The 21,206-nt window shown below is 40.1% G+C and overlaps 1 protein-coding gene across 2 annotated transcripts in view; it reads left to right on the top strand.

Moving 5' to 3' along the window:
• The window catches only part of LOC139201484 (anoctamin-1-like), a 62,392-nt gene extending 49,697 nt beyond the window's left edge, over nt 1-12,695 (top strand). The window contains exons 23-26 of one of the 2 annotated variants that reach the window (XM_070830812.1): nt 2,718-2,902; nt 7,585-7,690; nt 11,103-11,343; nt 11,466-12,695. In XM_070830812.1, the coding sequence (XP_070686913.1) occupies nt 2,718-2,902; nt 7,585-7,690; nt 11,103-11,343; nt 11,466-11,560 (627 nt within the window). In that variant the 3' untranslated portion in view covers nt 11,561-12,695. Of the gene's footprint in view, nt 1-2,717; nt 2,903-7,584; nt 7,691-11,102; nt 11,344-11,465 lie in introns of those variants that run through there. The other variant, XR_011584314.1, reaches the window with a different exon arrangement.
• Nucleotides 12,696-21,206: the final 8,511 nt, after the last annotated feature.

Here is a 21,206-nt window from a genome sequence, read left to right as displayed (position 1 = left end):
TGCTGTCAGTGTCCCCTGTGTCTTTTAAGAGATGCTCTTTACAGCATATGATTGAAACATGGGAGGTTGCTCATTTAATTTTACATTTAGTAGAATATGTGGTGGAGGATTTTAATGAAATTAACTTTCTTAAAACAATAAAGCACTCAAACGTGTGTGTGTGTCAAATCCCTCATTTAATTCTTGCACTTGTCACTTTAATATGTTTCATCAAACTGGAATTAAGACTGTGATCCCTGTCACATTTCATTTTTGCACCTTCATGTATTTCATAGACCTACACTTCATTTGTTTATCCACAGCACAGTCCATATTTCCTTTTTCAGGTTCCTGCATTTCAAACTATTAGCCTACTATTCTAGCCTATACTATTCTACTCTGCAAAAAAATCTTTAATCTTTAATATTGGGCTACAGCCCAGTGAAATGAAGTTATTAACTGATCATACAATTATATAAATCACGACCACAGTAGAGGTTTTCATCTTATTGTTGCAAACAGTTTCATAAAGAGGTATATTTACTGGCTATATCACATATGTAGTACACTCGAACTAGTAATTACACTGCATCTAGATGATGTATATTAACAAAAAGTAAAGATGTTGGTTTGTTTCAGATATTTAAGATAGATTTTAGAAAATGAGGCTTGTGATTTTCAGTTCTTACAGTTTGCAAAGTAGGGTTGTAAAAAAATATATCTAAAAGTTATCAAATATCTAGTCCAACTGAATTAGTAATAACACTGCATCTTGATGATCTCTGAATAAGTTCAGTATGTAAATGATATAATAGTATCATATTTATAACAAAAGTTTTGTAACATAATGCAAAGTGGACTTGATGATCAGCCAGAGTCACACCTCCATATCTGTCTGTATGTGTGTATGTGGACCTTAAATAGTGTGCACCAGGTTATAAACTAGATTCTCATCATAGCTACAGTTGAATGGAAAATGTTGAAAATGACTTTTTTGCTTTGAGCCATTTGCTAACTGGAAACTATTTGTCAGTTAATGTGAAAAGGCGACTTGATGAGGAACTATTACAGGCATTGCTGTTACAGGCACACTCTGATGGTAGCATTGATAGTAGTAGTTTCAAGTGGCAGCAGCAGTAGGAGGTGCAATAGGTTTTACAGCTATCTTTTCTTCCTTTCTTACATTCAGTTATGTGACATGATTCGCCCATGGTGATCACCAACTATTCCAATTAAGTAAACAATGGAGTTAACAAATACTGTCAACCTCAGAACTCTGAAGCATTGACTGGCATTTCTTCAAAGCCAGTATGCTACAGTGCTGCAGTATTATTTCCATGCAAGTTTCAGATTGAACTATGTACTATATAACACACACATATCCAGGGCAGCCCCACTGCCGAAAATATAGTGAAATTATATAGTTAATATACGTGAGGTTATAGTTAAAGTGCATAGTTACTGACAAAATTTGTAATTCTCCCTCAGCATTTGGCTCAGTAACATTTCAGAAATGCATATTTCTACAATCTAAGTGGACAAAAGACAGCAGGAACTGTAGACTAGGACATAAAATGGTGTGAAGCACAGAAAAAGTCCTCAGATCTTGGATTATATTATTTCATGTTTTGTAATAATTTATGAAAACTGTCCTGTATGACTTGCAATAAGAACACAGACATGGACATGGATCACTACAGTAGTTACTTACAGATTATTACTATATAATCACCATGTCATCTAACAAAATCTCTAAAAATGCATGTTAATCACAACAGCTGTATGATCAACCACATCAGTATTTACAATGAGTTCTCACAGATAAGTTAGAGACAACAGGAGGTTAACTTCTTAACTTCATGCTTTTCAGTGAATTATGTCCTCTATGCTCTCTCCTCCCCAGACCAACTTATCAGTAGCTGTTTGATGACGTTTGATGATGATGTGTAACTGACGAAGAAGTTTGTGAGCTCAGTCTCTTGTGGACTGAAGATTGCACACTGCATTATCCAACAGATAATTTAAACATTTCAACCCGTAAAAAGCCACAGTCAGCGTCTTTAATTTAAAATAGAAGACTTTTTAGAAGAAAAAGTTTGCAACGTGTGATTCTGAAGTAGCAAAATAAACTGCAGTGTAATACGTTCTGTCCTGCTTTCTGATAAATACAAAGCAAATTTAAAGTGGGAACTCTGTTTCTCAAAACGGACTTACTTGGCTTGGCACACACAAAAGGCATCTTTTGTGTTCTGATTTATTTACACTAAATCTCACAAGGGAAAGCTGAAATAGACCATATAGATAATACTGAATAAAATAATAAGATAAAAGATAAATGAAGTAAAGACAGTTCCCCCTGCTCTGTTATCACCTGTACTATGTTGTATGGACTAGTCTGTTTCAACAGTACTGAACCCAGTCAGTCACATTGCCATTCTCTGTTGATTTTACATCATTTCACACCTGTGTTCATGTGTCTCCCATGATGTTCATGTGTCTCAGCAAGGTGTTAACAGTGTTGAGTGGAGAGTTTGGAGTAATGAAACATCTTCAGTTTAACTACTGTCCAGTCAATTGTTTCATTTCAACCTGACACTGTATGTTGTTACATTCCACATTCCAGTCTTGTTTGCACATGCAATATGACATATTTATTAACATTAGTCTGACTCCTATCTTTGTCCCTAATGTCTGACCCCCCCCACCCCTACCACCGCCTCCCCAACCACAATTCCTAGGCATTTGTCATCTCCTTCACTTCAGACTTCATCCCTCGGATGGTATACCAGTACATGTACAGCCCTGATGGCTCCATGCATGGATTTGTCAACCATACGCTATCCTATTTTAATGTGAGCCACTTCCAGGATGGCAAAGAAACCATGGATCCATTGCACCTTGGCTACCACGTTGAGATCTGCAGGTGGGAAATCAGTCTCATTTCACTACTTTCACATTCATGATGAAGCCATGTATAACATGACAATATTCCATTGTCATTTGAAATGTGTTATTTACTATAATAATTCAAATTAGATCAATGTTGAGACAATCCACTGCCTCAGTCTCATGCCAAAGTGACTGTTTACTGTAAGATTGTGAAGACAGTCATCTTGGATGTGACTTTCCCCAGCTGCTGTTCTCAGAATGCTGCAATATTTCAGTGTTCAAAGAACCTGTGTGGCTATGAATGACTCCAGTCTTATCCTTTCATTATGATAACACTGGAGAACACTGATTACCAAATTATTGTCAATTAAAAAAACTAACAATACATTTGTCTACTAACTCAGTACAAACATTCCACATATGTACTGCCTATCATAGCTTGTGACTTTGAGATATTAAAGGTCTCATATCTGAATGAAATCCAGATTTAATTTAATGCACTTTCATTTACACTTAGACACGTATATGCATCTTCATTGGCAATATCACATATCTGATTAGAATCAGTATTGCTTTTACAAGACAGACTGCAATAATAGACATTAATAGTTTTATAGTCTGTAGAATGGAGATTTGCTATATCAGCCTGTGACGTTACTTATTTGGATACATTATTGGTTTTGGTCCCTTAAAAAGGTTTTCAGTGACTCTAGTAAAAAATACATTCAGGAAGGCCTCTTCTTTACCATTGTTTCTCAATAAATGTTTTTAGTACAGATAATAGTTGGACCAAAATGATAAACCAATACCCTTACTACTTCTCACCACACAATGACAACACAAGAAATAAATAGAAGCCAAGTTTCTCACTTGTTCCCCCACCCCTCCATTAATATTTCATATATCATCCAGTCCAGGCTGAGCTTGATTTCCAGCACTTACTGTAAGAAGATTATATTTATAAGTATACTTGAAAAGGAATAGTTCAACAGTTTGGGAAATTCACATATTCACCTCCCTGGTTAGATGAGAACATACCACTCTCATGACTCTCATACACTAGAGCCAGTAGGCAACTACCGCAGCATAAAGCCTGGAAGCTTGAGGACGTCTAACAACACCTGTAAAGCTCACAAGTTAACACACTTTATGTGTATATTTGTTTAATCAGAGCAAGACGCAAACAATACGCTAACAGTTTCTTAGTTAGTTGGTTTGTTTGTTAGTTAGTTAGTTAGTTTGTTAGTTTGTTAGTTAGTTTGTTAGTTAGTTAGTTAGAAACATGAATGTGGTCTTTGTTCCAAAAAAACAAAAACAAACGAAAAAACAATCAAAATGGTCCAAATTGATTTGTAGATCAATTTGTTTTATTGTTATTCCTTTTTGGATACCAGAATAAAGTGGTTCATAGCTTTTTTTTCATTTGAAACCAAAAATGAAAAACAGAACCTTTTTCCTTTTTTGTTGTTCATCCATCCATCCATCCATCCACCCTCAGCCTATAGCCTAAAATCTTGGAAGAATAATGAAGCGCAGCGCTTAACTTCCATATTCTGTTGGAATATTCTGTTATAATAGTTCATCCTGCTCTGATTGGTTGATTGGTTGTGTTCTTTCAAGCGAGGTGAGTTCTTGTAAGTGACACAGTAGGAGGGGCCAAAGGAAGCTGTTTTTTTCAAAGATTACCTGTGTACTATACTACTGTCAGGATATAGTGACAGTTTTAGTACATTCAGCTTTCAACTGCTGCTTTAACCCTTTCATGCATGAATCATGATCAGTCAGGACTGTTTTACTTAGTGTTTTTATTCCTCTTTAGGCTGAAAAACAAGGTTTGAACTATTTTTTTTTTACATGTCCAGTAGTTGAAATATAGCCAGTGATGTATGCTGTACAATTCAGTGGACATGTGATTAATCATAATTTCCTCCCAATATAAAATCAATACTTGGAAAATTGGAAATTGCAGGACTCCTTAGATGTTACTTGATGTCACTATATTTTTCTTACCTGCAAGGGTTTCTTTTTATAGAAGGTTTGAACAGAAAAAAATGAGCAACTTGTTTCTGGCTGTCTGTCGACCATCTTGGCTTCCCACTGGGTAGCAGTGGATGAGATGATGCAGTAACATCCACTGTAGTGGCTGATGTGCAACTATGCCATCAAAACTCATGCATATACAAGAAAACAGCTTTTGAATAGCTGTACACTGTAGTGACCTCTGTGCATGAAAGGGTTAATATACATTATCCAAAATACATTGACAGTGGTTTAAAATGTCTTTAAGCTGAATTTATGGTTAAGTTAACAAGACTCAGACAGACAGACATTGTTGAGATTTGGGAAGTGTAGTGCTGTTTACAAATCAGAGTTTCTGAAACTTTTATAGACCTCTGAAATATATCATCTGTTTATACTCACCAGCTACAGATTCAGGAAAATTAGGAATTGTGCAAAATAATGTACACCAGGGCAAGTTGGACAAGCTTACTACAGATCTCCAAATTAACATGATTTTTACATGAATGTTTTCAAAGTCTGAGTCTGACAAAAAGTAAGAAAGAGGCCTCCTGAAACGGCCATTATGGCTAACCATTATGGCCACCCCAGGCACTTACTTTCTTTGTTTACCTTCAGTCAGATTGTTTGAAAAAAATCATGTAGAAACCATGTTTATTTGTAAATCTGCAGGAGGCTCTATCTTGTCTATGTTGTTTTGTGCGAGTGCTGCTTTCCCTGAAAGGTGGCGAGTGCAAAGTTTGCACAAGTCATATAGCGACAATGGCCACATTAATAGTAAATACACCAGGATAAGTAGGGCCGCAGGACCCCAAACAGAGGATTAAGGTGAGGTCCAGATATAATTAGTATCAGCCTTTCTTCCTCTCATGCCAACACTGGCCTTTTCACAGCTCACAGGAGCCCCAGCATTAGCATTTGGCTACTGATACTAGCCACAGATTAATGTGGCTCGGAGCCAGGATTCTCATACTAACATAACGGTCCTGAAACAGAGCTAGAGGTAATGCATGAGCAGCTGGGAATGTGCCAATAACTCATAAAGACATAAATTATGTCTTTATGACATCTCTGACTGTCTCTCTGTGGACTCCTTGTCACCTCTGTGGCTGCAAAAATGATAACTCCAGCAGAGTAAGAGGGGTCTTCCATGGTCCCATGTATTGGGATGTATTGAATGCAAACAATGTCATGAAAACATTCTAAAAACATTCTAACACCCTGACTTGTCTCAGGTATTTGTGGCAACAAGTGGAGCATCCTAGTCAGTTCTGAAAGTTCTCAACCTCACAGATTCTTTCCACTGTTTCTGTCTTACACAGTAAGCCAACTTCTAGTCCCCGAACCATGTCATCATTCTCGTTTTATTGAGCTCTGTCATTTTGTGCAGGACTTCTGTTAGAATATCAAATATTACTTCAGGAACTTTTCAGAGGGGAGGCTTTCCACGCTGTCATCTCAGTTGGCGTTTGAGCTGAATTTTCTTTGTTCCCTAGCAGTAACAGATGAGTAACAGACTTCTGTGAAGGCTGCTCTTGCGTATGCTCACTCATGGCAGAGATCATCAGAGATTTCTCCTTAACCCTCGCTCCTGACAACAGACACGAGGTTTGGGGCGGCTTTCAAGATGGCGGACCAGACCGACTCTAATCGAGGAGCGAGGAAATACCAAATAAGTGACTTTGGATGTACCCTCTGTCTCTCCTTTGCCGCTGGACTTTCCTCCTTTCCAAATCATCTGACCACCAGCTCTTTCTATCCGCCTTGTCTGCATGCATTTGGGTCTTTCCCTTGGTGCCTCACACTCCCCACCCTGATGGGTAGGAGAAATGGTGACCTGAGATGCTGAAGGCTCTGGACACTACCGAGCAGTTCTGACTGACACGCCTCTTCAGTGTTGCATGGAGTTCGGGGCCTGTGGACTGACAGACCAGGGTCCTGGTTCTGACCAATATGCGAATCTCAGATCCAGGAGGTGCAATGTGGATTCCATCTGCTCACTCTGCTCACTCATAAAACAGAATGTCCGTCAGTAAGGGGAATGTAGGGAATGTAATCTGTTTCAAACTGTACACAGGCTGCTGTGGGTTGAAGCTTACACCAAAACAACAAACTTGTTATCTTTGCTGTTAGGTCTCTAACTCTCACTCCCCAAACTAGCAGAAAAATGAACACCCCCCAACTCTCTCACGCTATATCACACAAATCACTGCCATAGGCTGCTTATGATATGTTCTCTGAAATCCTGAAAATCTCAGGAACTGCAATGACCAATCCTTTTCATCTTAGTTGAACTCTTACACTAGTAACACTATCGCTTAAGTCAGGGATGCTCATAACTTAATAGTTTGATACCAACATTCAGTCCATGACAGGAACTCCAGGTCACCAGATTTTGATGCTCATATCAATCTGCAGTAGATGAAAAACAATGTACCATACAAATACACAAAACTATGAAAGGTGTGATTTTGCAAACTTCTTTACGCTTTCACTTGTCATTGCACGCCACGCCACCAGAAAAATAGAGACAGGCAGTTATTCAGTCACCAGGCTCACCAATTTAAGCTCAGAATTTCATCTGCAGCTAAGAAATAGGAAATTGAAACAAGAAAAAAGTAGTTGGAATATCAATCAATGGATTATGGATTATCAATGTAACAACAAACCAAAAAATGTGCCCTTTTGTCTCTAAAGGTATAAGGACTACAGAGAACCTCCTTGGTCAACAACTCCATATGAGATCTCCAAGGAATTCTGGACAGTGCTTGCTGTCAGACTGGCCTTTGTCATCGTTTTCCAGGTAAGGTGATTTAGTTTTGCTCATAAATCGAATGCTTCAGTGTTTCCACGCTTCCAGGTTTAAGATTAAGCCTCCTTCGGATGACCTCTTCACTGAGACCTCCTTCATGGCCAACATATATTCTCTCTCAGTCTAAAATTTTGGTTCTATCCATCCATTATCTATACCGTTTATCCGTCAGGGTCACGGGGAGCTGGAGCCAATCCCTGCTGATTTTGGGCGCCAGCCAACCACAAGGCTAACACATATAGACAGACAACCACTCACACTCATGGGCAATTTTAGAGTCACCAGTTAACCTAACTTGCATGTCTTTGCTGTGGGAGGAAGCCCGTGGGGGGAAAGAACCTTTGAACCTGGAACCTTCTTGCTGTGAGGCAACAGTACTAACAACCACCATGCTAAGTATGCTAATAAGTGGATATGGTTGTGATGACAAGGTGTGTCACAATATCCACACAACGTTTAGATGTTCAAATTTTTCAGTTCATAAAATCATGGATTCAGCAGTGATACAATAACCACATCTAAGAGTGCAAGCACAACAGCACTGAATTTATGTAGAGCTTTTATACAATATGAAAGTGCAATTATATTTAGATTGACTGGGGTGTGATATAACATGATTCTGGTGAGTCTGAAGGACCGAAAATAATATACTCTCAAGTAGTTACTTTTATGGAAATTAGTTATACATTTTAGCTAATCAGAAATAAATCAAACATGGTGTTTAGCATGCATTTCATAAACATACATTTTACAGGGCATCCATAGGTAGCAGTTCACATATCCCTAGGAGCATGTTTGCACTCAGGAGATGCTTTTTTTAGAAGTGTAGAAACCATTTGAACAGTTTTTTAATTGTCGCAGGGACTATACGAATCCTATACTATACGATAATATGAATCCAACTTGATTGGTCTTTGCTTGGTTTAAATTGAATGTTAATCATTTTTACAACCCAATAGGTCAAAGGATCACACTTGCTTATAGGATATAGGAGATCATGGATTTATAGTAGGTTAAGGGCAATTGATTTATATATTTATTCTTTTTTTACACATTTCTACAGGACATAACTGATACTAGTGATGAGTTTCCAGCTGTCATCAGTGAAAGGCAAAGAGATCTGTTGCCAGTTGTTTTTTCGAGGCATAGTCCAGGACTCAGGGAAAGTCTGAGTGCAGACAAACTGTATGTAGATACTGTATTGTTCATAGATTGTAACATCACAACTGGTTTACACAACAATAATTTTAATAGATTATTGGATTTGAATTTAATTACGCCTAATAACAACAGGGAGAGTGTGTGTGTGAGTATGTGTGTACATGTGAATATGCAAAACAAGGGAAGATTGGCTGCAGCAGCGTGCTGGCTGAGATGAAGACAACAAAGATGGCAGAATCAAAACTGACTATGTGGCTCAGATGTAGATTGGAAGATCAGCTGTTCGATCCTCAGCTCCAACATGTTGAAGTGTCCTTGGACACCCACTTGTGTGTTGTGTTGTGAAAGAATAGTCCCCTCTTGTATGAATAATGTCTGACTGGGCGAATGTAGTGTAGTTACACTTTGAGTGGTCCAAATGACTAGTAAGGATGTAATACAGACCATTTACCATTTCATGATCACAACAATCAAACTCATTGAGTAACATTAAAGCAAATCAAAAATACATTAACAAAGTTAAAACATTGTGTAGCTATGTACAGTTACGCTATGTTGTATATGTGCCCAGTCAAGGTTTGTTAATTGTCCTTTTGTGCGCTGCTTTTTTAGTTGGTAAATCCGTTGATTAGCCAGGCTGGAGAAAGGGTTGTGATTCTGAAGTCAGAGTTGATCGGTGCAGGTTGGAGAAAACCACGGATCCTGTTTCCTTGAAAAATCAGTTGGCAGACTTTGTGTTGTACTGCCGTGAGGAAGGTGGCCTGCTTTGTACAGGTCACAAAGGCAGCCGAAGGCCTTCAGCTTAGGAGAAGATTCCAGGAGAAGGCATAGAACTGCAAAGCTAGACCCTCAGCAGGGTCCAGGAAGGAGGAGAAGCCCAGTTGAGAAGAGAACAGTGGGGGAGCTCTGCTTGTATTGACATGAGATCGTCAGGGGTTGACACACATTGATCCATGGTGGTGACCAGGGGTGAAAACCTAAAGACTAGGATTGTGAGTTCAGAAAAGAAGACATTTTGTCCAAAAGACAAAGGAACATCATCATCGATCTGTGGGGGCCCAACACATTTGTACCTTTACCCCTCTGACAAGTTCAAACCCGTACTCCATAAATCCACCAGTTGGCTTGCAGGCCATCCCTGGGGCCAACTGCAGCACACCAGCTGGATTATGGATGATACTCCAGTGTTCTGAGCTTGTTTGTTAGTCACAAAAGACATTACTTGCTTTTGTTTCCATTGGCCAAGATTTCGTTTTCTTATATACAGTATATTGATGGGTGTTAAGTTTGTGTGAAGTAGTGCCTGTGTTGCAGGGTGTGTCTTGCATGGAGGGCAGCATAGATGGTGGTATATAACATAACCTTTGCCGGGATATGAGATTTTGGTCAAGTTATTCAGTTAAAATGTTGATCAAAAAATTACTTTATTCTTAGTGGTGGTCTTGATGTTACTAGCAATGGGGCCAATATAGTGACTGACCTCTTTAGTGAAACAACTGGGGCCGATCAGTAGGATCTCAATTTTGAACTGAGACTCTGAGGTCTTATTTTTCTTGACATTGGAACATTGTGGTCAGGGAGACCAGGTCAGGAAGTATATTTGCCTCAGCTGATGAAAACTCACCTAATTCACAATCAGTTTGTTGCAACATGTCCAACACTGGCTTACAATCCCCTCCACTGTGGAATCTAATAATGTGCAAAATGCAGTTGCAATTGCAGTCAGCTCAAATAATCTCAAACAAACTTCAAAGCAGCCCATTTGGATGAGCCTAGTAGGTAGAGCTTGTTCATGATGCCAACACCGCTACGTAGTATTTTCAGGTTTTGTCATTGCTCGGTCATCTCAGTCCAACATACAGTTTAACTCTTCAGAGTCTCGGACTACCCGTCGGCGTCAAAGACACAAACACAAAGAAAGGCAAGCTAAACAGTTTTAATGGGAAACACAAAGGTAAAATGAAAAGTAGTAAAAAACGGCCATTTTACCCCAAGACTCTGGAGGGTTAAGGCTATGGGATTCTCACTTTTACAGTCTGCAATGTTTGTTTATCACCATCTTGACTTCTGCCAAACAAGTTAAGGCAAAAAAGGTGATTTTCCTGTAACTTGACCTCACCACCATCACATATAGTATGTCATGCATTCCTGTACATAGCTGTGAAAGAATCTGGATTCTAAACCAAGTTATTCACTGAAAATGATCAAATTACATAATTCCCTTCCCTTTTATCTCTAACAGAATGTTGTGATGCTGATGAGCGACATTGTGGACTGGCTAATTCCAGACATCCCTAAAGACATCAGCCTCCAGATCCACAAGGAGAAGATTCTATTGGTAGACCTCTTCATGAAAGAAGAGCAAGGCAAGATCCACATCCTTGAGAGCAGAGCCTTTTCGGGCGACAAGGAGAATTGCAGCAGGAGCAACAATAACAACAGCACAATTGCTCACCCACGCTCCGGACTGCACACCAACAGCAGTAACAGCCTCTAATGCTGTAGAACAAAGAATTCTTATTTCAGTCTTTGTTAGCAAGTCAATACTTGCTAGCAGCCTGCTTGCTCAGGTTAACCTAAACTCTATGTTTTTGTTCTTGTTCAGAACATTCCAGCGACTGGGAAAGCAGCTGGGTGATGAGGTGTGGGAAAGGAATTGTAATTGTACGGGGCCAAATATGTAACAATGCTTATGGATGAAGATGTAAACGTGTATCTCAGTCAGAATGTGCATACTCAGATTTGTGAATGTGTACACAAATCTGTAAATGCACACACTGATTTGAGAATATGTACAAGAGACATTATCTTTACAATTATCAGGAAAGTAGACAAGATTCTGTTTTCTTGTCCCCAACCGTGCTACTAGAGAGAATTTATATTTAGTTGACATGACAGCCATTATGAGTATAGCTGTGGTGGAATGGAAGAATTCTCTGTTTTTCCAGCTCTTGACTGAAACTACTTAGAATAGCCCTTTCATACTAAGTTAATGAGTATATTTTATCTGAATTCTACACATGTACATGTGCATGTCTTACACACAATTAGGAATTTGTGTACATATTCACAAACCAGAGGACTCATTACAGATTTGTGTACAATTCTCACATGCACAAATATGTGAGTGCACATGCAGAGGAGCAGTTTTACATACACATTAGATTAGATTAATAATTTACACAAATTATTTTGCTACATATTTGGCTCCACACAAATGTCCATTGCAAATGTTGTAAATACATGCTGGCAGAGTCACAGAAAGGACACAGAGGAATAAAGCGGCACAGTGTCCGTAGCTATAGTGTGAGTGCAATGCATTTGCATTTTTTTCTTGTCATAGATGATTGAAAGATGTCTCACTATTGCAAATGTTGCTTGATTTACTGTTTTCTTAACACACTGCATTATCGATCTGTAAACTGCAACTTAACCTTGTTTTCCATTCTTGAATATTATATGGTTTACCTGCCATTGTACCTCGGCAAGAATTGCTTTGTTGTCAAGAAATGCTTTAATAATTGGAATTTAATTGCTATGATGTTGCTTAAAATACATCACCTTGTAATGTAAGAGTAGCAAAGTTATTGTCTCTCTGTGGCTCAGAGGTACAGTGGGTCATCCCTCAATTGGAAGGTCGTGGTTTGATCCCCAGCTCCTATGGGTCAGCATGTCGAAGTGTCCTTGGCCAAGACACTGAACCCCACCTTGCTCCTGAAGCAGCTTCAGTGTATGAATGTGTGTGAAAGAATAGTCTCCTCCAGCTTAGATTCCTCCTGAATGAATGTTGTGTGAATGGGTGAAAGAGGATGTGATGTAAAAGTGCTTTGAGTAGTTGAAATGACTAGAAAGGCTCTATACAAATACAGACCTTTTACCATTTTAATGAAATATGGAGAGGAGGAGGAACATATGGTTTACATGTGTACTCTGAAAAAAGCATCTTCACCCTGCTTCAATTGCCCATTGTAAATAGACTGGTTATGTCAAGACAATAATACAGCACAAAGTGTGGCTGACATCTCTTACACATGGCATTGAAACTGAAACCATTGAATAAACCAACCTTTAGCGAATTAATTCATCCATTTCCAGTGGGCATTGGTCACCATGGCTCTAATCAAATGCCTCTGACTGCCTTACATACATGTACACATGTGTGGGACCGATGGTAATGTGAGAATATTTATGGACACTGTTGACAATGTAAATGGACACTTGGATTGGCACCCCCCATTCTCATGTTCTATTTTTTTTGTTATTTTGCCAGTCTGTGCAGTTGCAATGTGATTTATATTCATGCACAAAAGCACTAGTCATATTTTAGTAGGTTTATTGGTGGGTAAAATGAGTATGGCTCACACAGGCACTTCTGGGCAGTTTATGGGTCTTTAAGGTGCATGGGTGCATACGCGCCCCCAGTAGACCGAGATGTCCAGCAGTATGCAGCCACGCTGAACAGATGTGCTTGTGTTTTCTGTATTGCCAGTGGATTAAAGAGATCATAACCCATGCATGACTGGAAGTCCCATTTTATAATATTGTTAATATTGGAGGCACCGCTGGGATTAACGTCTCACAGTGTGACAAGAACGCGGACAGACACCTTGGAGTGATGACAGGGGAGCGTGCAGCCTCGGACACGGCCACTTCAGACATGCAGGATCCAGGGGAGCTTGCAGAGACATTGTTTCACAGATTGTGAATTTGACAACCAGATCAGCTCAAAGAGGTGTGTGTTTTAGACAATATAGCAAGTGGACAAGTAGTGAACAATAGTGCATCTCCAAGTCCAGCTTCAGTTCCTCAAAGTGTGCTACCTGAAGCTGCGAACAAACTTCCAGAAGTAACAATAAAGAGAGACTTTCTGCGGCCAGATTGGGGAAAAAGGACAGAAGGACAGACTTATGTTAACCTGATCATCAGATTGACCGAGGCCTGAATAAATGACACAGTGAGGCTGAAAGTCATGGACGCAGTGATCAAGTCAATCAGCACAGGCATGAGTATTCGAGATATGCTGGAGATAAAGAGTGACTTCACCTTTCCCCAGTTAAAGGTGTAGTGGAAATTTGTAAGAAACTGTTTGGTGAGAAAGTCTAATGGAAAACACTTTGTTGGTTTTTTTTATGTTTATTTGGTTCACACAAACAGACGGATAGACAAATAGAGGCAGACAAAGTCACAATAGTTTGATCAAATGAGTCAGAGATGTCAGTGTCAGACTCCCTAAAGTAGTATTATACACCTTTTTATAAGAGAGTGTAGGGTGTAGACAACTAAGATAAAGGCTGTTGTTTTTTTGAATCATGATGATGATTTTGAATCACCCCCAATAAATACAGGGCTCCTTCCTGGGATGGACCACAAGCTGCAGATATTGATAACACTTGGGTGTTAACACAGTCAGGGTGTTACTCTATGTCAAGGCAAAGCAGACAAAAGTAATAAAGTAATTAAAGGATTTCCCTCTACAAAAGGCAATATTAAAGGGACAATTCAAAGAGGACAGTTCGACAGACCTTAACCACAGATTTGTGTCACAATGTCACGATGAATGAAGCAGCTAGTGTTGAATCAGAAAAACAGACTAAGCAAAGGTTCCAAAAGTAAGCGAGCTACAGACAGAAATGCAAAATAGTCAGCAGGAGCAGGGTGTAGCTGAAGCAAGAGTAGGGATTCAAGAGCAGTCAGCGGAAGTTATGAAGCCTGAAAGCCGCAAGATTATGCAGATTATCAGACACACCAAAACACTAACCTCTTGCCAAGCCAAACCAGATGAAACCTCTGGTCTGCTAACAACTACCGCCTCTGGCCCCCCAGGGCTAAACTCCGCACAATGGGCGACCGGTCCTTCTGGTCTGCCGCTCTATAAAAAGAAAATTAAAAACTCATCTCTTTAAGAGGGCTTACCCCTAATCGATCTATTTTCCCTGGAAACAGCGCTCTGCTCTTATGTTGTTTTTTAGGCCGTGTTCTTAGACGTCGTTGTTTTTAAATGTCTTGTGTTTTTTTGCACTTTGAGATTTGTATTCCAAATGAAAAGTGCATTATAAATAAAATGTATTATTATTATTAGCCAGGACAGAGATGAGTCAGTCTAGGAGTATACAATGATCTTTGATATCGAATGTGGCTCTAAGATCCAGTAATAAAAGTACCAAGGTGGAATTTTAAATGTGATTTAAAGTGTGACCCTAGTAATTGCATTTTGCACAATTGTCTCTGTGTAATGGAGCCCTGAAAGCAAATTAGTACAGTTCTGCAATGTTATTGTTAGTTACAAAGATTAGAGATTGGTATTGCAGTATTGCAGTATTAAAGACCCTGGATCAAGAAGAGGCACTTTGAGTGAAAATAAATAGCAAAAAAAGCAGAAAAAAGAGCGGAGTTGAGTGGGGGGGTTGAGACAACGCAGCTGTCCACGGCACCACCTTGGATTCTCTATGTTACGATTTGCCTAGATTTGTGTCTAATTGATCTAAGTGCAGGGATTTGATCACATGACTTTTTAACTATCAAATTTAGAATGTGTGCAATGCAAACAGAATGACGAATATGGAGATGTTTTGTAGATGCAATCATGTTTGATGCTGCGTCAGTCACAAGACACTTTCCTTTATTAGTTATGGCCCAGTCATCCATCATGCCCCTTTTGACTTGGGCCAAATTGTCTGCAGTGTGACTTTGTGGAAAGTGTTGCACTCCCAACACAGATGTACACAACTGCATATTCTCATCACTGTAGTGACAGGTAAGAGCCAAGTAAGCCTCCATATTCACAGATGTCCACATGTCAGTTGTTACACTCACTGCCACAGGTTGCTGTACTTCCATTGTCACTCGTTCTCGTTGCTCCTCATATTTTTTGTCCACCATTTCTTGGACAGTCTGAAAATTAAATCAAGTTAAGCCAAAAGCAAATCAGTATATTTAAATTAAATATTAAATTAATTAAATATAACTACTTCTGTAGACATTTTCTATACTAATCTTTCTGGTTGGCAAAACATATGATGGCTCAAGGACCTGAAGCAGTTCCCTGAAGCCCTCACTCTCAACAGTGCTGAGGGGTTGGCAGTCCTTGATGATGAAATGTACTACTGCCTGGTCCAACACATGCTTCCTGGAAGCTTGATGGTCAAAAATGAAATAATAAAAACAATATATGTATTCATTATTAATAAAGCGATCATGAGGAAGTTGTAAAATGTCTGTATAGGCCCACCTGTGTTTATTGTAGGTGTATTTGTGGCCTCCTCATTTTCATGCCTCGCTCTGTAATGCCTCAGCATTGAGGAGGTGCTTTTATTTATGTAAGAGACAAATGCGACATTTAACCTGCAGAAAATAAAATGAGTAATTTAAACTAAGAGTCACTTTGAAATGGATTTGAATTCTGATAGATCAATTGAGAGGAACAGGATGAAATAAAAACAAATACCTTATTTGCAGACATAAGATCATCATATCATTGAATGGAACATTATAGACTTCTTTCCACTTCCAGTCCTTTTGTTACACCCTGAAAAAAGGGATGTAAATGAAGCTCCTGGGATATGATGCTTCCTCTCTGGCAGCTTCATAGAGAATGGGGCATAGCGGCCGAGAGCTCCCCCTTCTGGCCTCTGCAGGCACAACTAATCAAGCACCAGCGTCATTTCTCTAAATGCTCAACAAGTAGATCATAGATCAATATCTCTGACAGGCAGGTAGAAGATATACTTTGTATAACTTTCCCTTGATGCCCCGGTAACTATTTTTATTATCCATTGACCTCATATCATCAGCGTAATAAATTCAATCTATCACACTTTCAGGGGGGAAGCTTTGGCAGTTAGTTATGGAAATGCCAATGGCTTCTTCTGCTTGGATAATTTTTTTTATTTTGAGTTCTGGCTCTTGTTACGATAAAACAATAATGTTATTGTATGTTTGTTTTTCTTAAGTCAGGACTACTGAGATAATTCAGCTCAAAGATTCAATATGGGGCTAAAGGTTTGTGGATGCCATTTTCATAAAGAAATGGTTTTCGAACTGTGGTGTGGAAGAACTTGGGTGGCCGGCAGAGAGCCCTGACCTGAAGTCAATTTAACACGTTTGAGATAAAGTTGAATGCAGATGGAAATTTGGACCTCATTAATGGGAACAAATCCCTGCAGCCAGGTTCAACATCTGGTAGAAAGACTGAAACCAGAGGAGTGGAGGCAGTTATTGACCACATTAATGAACATGGTGTTGATAGAATGTTCAGCTGTCCAAATACTTTTTGTCATATATTTCATCCTATCCAAAAATACAGACAGACTAACTTGTTACCTTTGCACTTTTTGGAATCTGTTTTCCCCTCAAAGTTTTTGTGTAGCCTGCATCTTTATAAAACTGCATACTGCAGAGTTCTTCCAGTCCAGCAGAGGGGAGCATCATCCTATGGATCAAGAGAAAGGATGGGGCAGAAATCTGATGAAATCTGACTGTTGATAGCTTCCTCTTTCTGCCACGTCCAGGTAGTGGAGCCAGTTTTCCTTTAGCTTTGAACTTGTGAACTATGCTTCCAACAGTATCTCTAGGACCATTCAGTGCCTTCGCTCTCTTTTTGTATCCTTTTCCTTGTTTGGGCAAAGCAATGATCTCCTCTCTTAACATTTTGGACAATTCTCTTGACTTACCCATATTTCTAACATGCATTGCATGTGAACAAACCCCTGGGCAGTCCAGGTATTTAATGTGTTCTATCTGAAGCACATCTGATGCAACTAATGAGGCCCTTGATTAGTTGTATCAGGTGTGCTGGAGTCAACACCTGATTTGCAAATGAGTTCTCTGATGAGTGGTTCTATTTAGATGTTTGAATAATTTTGAGATTGCAGTAGTCATTAAAAGGTGCATTTTGTGTGAATTGTTCTTTTTTGAGTTATACATTGAACACAGCTTGTAGTTTGTACATTTTGTCAATACACCTAATTTGCAATGAGGGTTGAATAACTTTAAGTGCAACTGTACAAGTGCAACCAGTTGAGGCAGGGTGGCTGACACCTGAATATTAAAATTGGTGCTTTCCTGGACAGCATGGAGAAGAAGCAGGTATTTATTAAGAGAATCTCTTGCATTCATAGAAAATGAATTTAACCTACCGTTTCCACACCATGCTAGACAAACAGCAACATTTCACTTAACAGTAACTAAAATGCTTGCTTACAGCACTAAGGTGGTCAAGCAGTATCCTGCAGTGTTGTGTTGATCCAAACAAAAAAAAAACTCAAATGAAAAACTGATTTTTCATTCAAAAAAACATAAGAATTTGCATAAGGCAAAGAGTTTGCAGTTACGTAATTGTATGTCGAATACGTTTAGCCCAATGTGTGAGCCCAAACCTGTACCTGTGTGATTCCTTTACCACAAACTGAGCAGGTAAAAGGTTTCTCTCCTGTGTCAGTTTTGATGTGCCTCACAGCGTCTCCTTTATAGGAGAATTGTTCCTTACAGAATGAACACCTAGAGGTTTTTTTCCCTGACAGTGTTTCCCTGACAGAGTCTGTGTGGATCTTTGAACACAAACTGAGCAAACAAATGGTTTCTCTCCTGAAGTAGTCTTTGTGTAGCTCCGTACACAACCCTCGGGGATGAATGTTTTACCACATTCAGAGCAACTAGGAGACTTATTGCTGGTGTTGCAATCACCTTCAGGAACACTACTGTCACCATTTTATAAATCTGACTGAGGTTTACTTATCTCCCTACAGTCATCATCACTGATCTCAGTCTCCGCCTAAGAGTCTGAAGTCAAGTCATCACTAGGTGGTTGACTGACATGTCACGGTCAGCTTTAATTTCACAACCTTTAAATCTGACCAAGGTTCACTCCCCTGCTTCCAATCATCATCAGTACTGTGAGCTTGTTCAGAGAGAGTCTGGAGCGTCATCATAATTTGCTGGAACTAAGCTCCTGGTTGGTTCTGATCTTACACAGTCCTCTCCATCACTCTCTGTTTGCATTTGTTGAACTGAGCAGCTGGCTGGAGGCTCTGCCTCTCTGCTCTGTTCATTTGGTCCCTGACTTCACTTTTTCTTCGTTATCTTCACTCTTCACAGCTACAGGTCTTTGAAACTGCTCTTCCTCACAGCGGCTCCAGAGTCACTGAACATCTGCAGGAAATCCATAAATAACAAATGAATGCTGACACACATTGACACTTTCAAAAGTGTGATAGTATGTCTTTACATTTATTACGTGATTTCTCCTTGTGATTTAGTCAGATTATTAGGAAAGCAACTAGGACGCATTATTTTATGATTTTTTTTCCTGGGTAGCATACCATTGAATGGTTTCACTGTCAGTAATTTGGTTCCCCGCTGTTAACGGTACAAGCGCAAGGATGGATCAATACTGGTTGTCCATAGAGAATGAGAATGACTATGCTTATCATTTTTGATTTGACCTGGGTAACTTTGATCTAAAGTCTGTTTTGTTTTCCTGTTGTCGAGGAGCTTCTTAACTGCCTCGGTGACCTCTGCCAAGGATATGGACGAGGCTTCCCCTGAGTCTTCAGACTCTGCCTCCTCCACAGAGGACATGTTGGTTGGGTCCAGGAGTGTTCTTTCCACCGCCCGATGATATCCCCCGTCTGGGTCAGCAGTTCTCTTCCCCGGCTGAATACAGCCTGGGCCAAGCCCTGCTTTCCCTTCCTGAGCCGCCAAATGGTTTGCCAGAACTTCCTTGAGGCCACCCGAAAGTCCTTCTCCATAGCCTCCCCAAACTCCTCCCACACCTGGGTTTTCGCCTCAGCAACCACTGAAGCCGCAAACCTTCTGGCCCCCCGATACTGATCTGCTGCTTCAGGAGACCCTGAGCCAGCCAGGCCTGCCTTTTCCAGCCTCTGGTAGGAATTCTTGATATCAGCCACCTCCTCTATCTGTCAGTGGTACATGCCCTGTAAGGGCTTACCTCTCCAGGAAGGTTAATCCTTCACTTCTGCATTATCAGGTTGCTGCTGCTCGTCATCTTTCTGATATATTTCTGGATTTTGATTGTTTCGTCCTCAGTCTCCCTCGCTCTGCTTAGTGTACAGTCTCAGGGTGCTGGACTTGGGATGAAACCCTTCATGGATTGTTAGGAGCTTCCTTGTCTTGACACCAGTGGCCTCTATCTCCTCCTTTGGCCAGTTTATTATACCAGTGGGGTATCTGAAGACGTACATGTTGATGGCTCAGACCTTGTTCTTCCCATTCAGCCCAATCCCAGAGTATTTGTAGCTGTCCTGAACATCTGAAATGCTGCCTAGTATTTAGACCCCTGGTAGTTAGACCCCCTCAGTTGTGATCATCTTTCCTCCCTTCCATACCACTCAACCGCACTTATCTAGTCCGAAAGACATTATGATGTCATTACATCCTGGTGATGCGCCTCAGTGAGTCGATGTCTCACTAATTCTTGGCATACAGCTTGATGTCATCCATGTAGAGGAGGTGACTGATGGTTGCTTCACTTCAGAACCGGTGTCTGTAGCCACCCTTTAAGATAATTTGGCAGAGGGGGTTCAGGCCTATGCAGACCAGCAGCAGGGATAGTGCATCACACTTGTATATGCCGCACTTGATGGTAAATTGTGCTATTGGCTTTGAGTTGGCCTCTTAGGGTCCTGTTGAAGTGATACATTGGAATGTGGCTAGTTTCTTTGGCCAGTAGGTGTGGATTATGTCCAGGCCCAGTACTGTCCAGCTCTTCATACCTCACACTCTTTCTTGGATGTCTGCCATTGTGATGGTTATTGACTCTTGTTGTGCTCTTATATCCACTAGTCACTGACCATTGATGTCCTGTGGTGCTTCCTTCTCCACTCCACAGAACAGACCCCAAAACCTCTGTGGCTTACTTATATGGTTTCGAGCATATTGGGGCTGACTTGTCTTGTACTTTTGTGTCATTAGTGGTGTACGTCTTGGAGGTCAGGCATGGAGGGCCTCTGAAAATAGTACGCCGAACTGTAGAAACTGAAACCTCAGTGCTACTACGTCTTGCAGGTTTTTTGCAGTTACTTGAGGGTTTTTAGCCTCCTGTCTCCTCAGAAATCTGGTGGCAGCATTTGATGTTGTTGTTCTTTCTGCCACGTCCAGGTAGTGTAGTCAGTGTTCCTTTAGTTTTGAACTTCCAACAGAATCTTTATATACACAAATAGCACAACAAAACCAGTTCTAAAACAGGATTATAACCATCTTTTTAATGAGGTGTCGGATGGTTCAGTCGGCTAATCTCTCTGTACACATGGTTACAATCACTCAGTCACACAACTTTAATCCTTTTTGGAAACAAGCTTCCTTTTTTAGCATAGATATTATGCACCCCAGG

The sequence above is a fragment of the Pempheris klunzingeri genome, chromosome 5 (genome assembly GCF_042242105.1).
Source record: "Pempheris klunzingeri isolate RE-2024b chromosome 5, fPemKlu1.hap1, whole genome shotgun sequence".
NCBI classification, from domain to species: domain Eukaryota; kingdom Metazoa; phylum Chordata; class Actinopteri; order Acropomatiformes; family Pempheridae; genus Pempheris; species Pempheris klunzingeri.
This window is presented reverse-complemented; position numbering and strand designations above follow the sequence as displayed.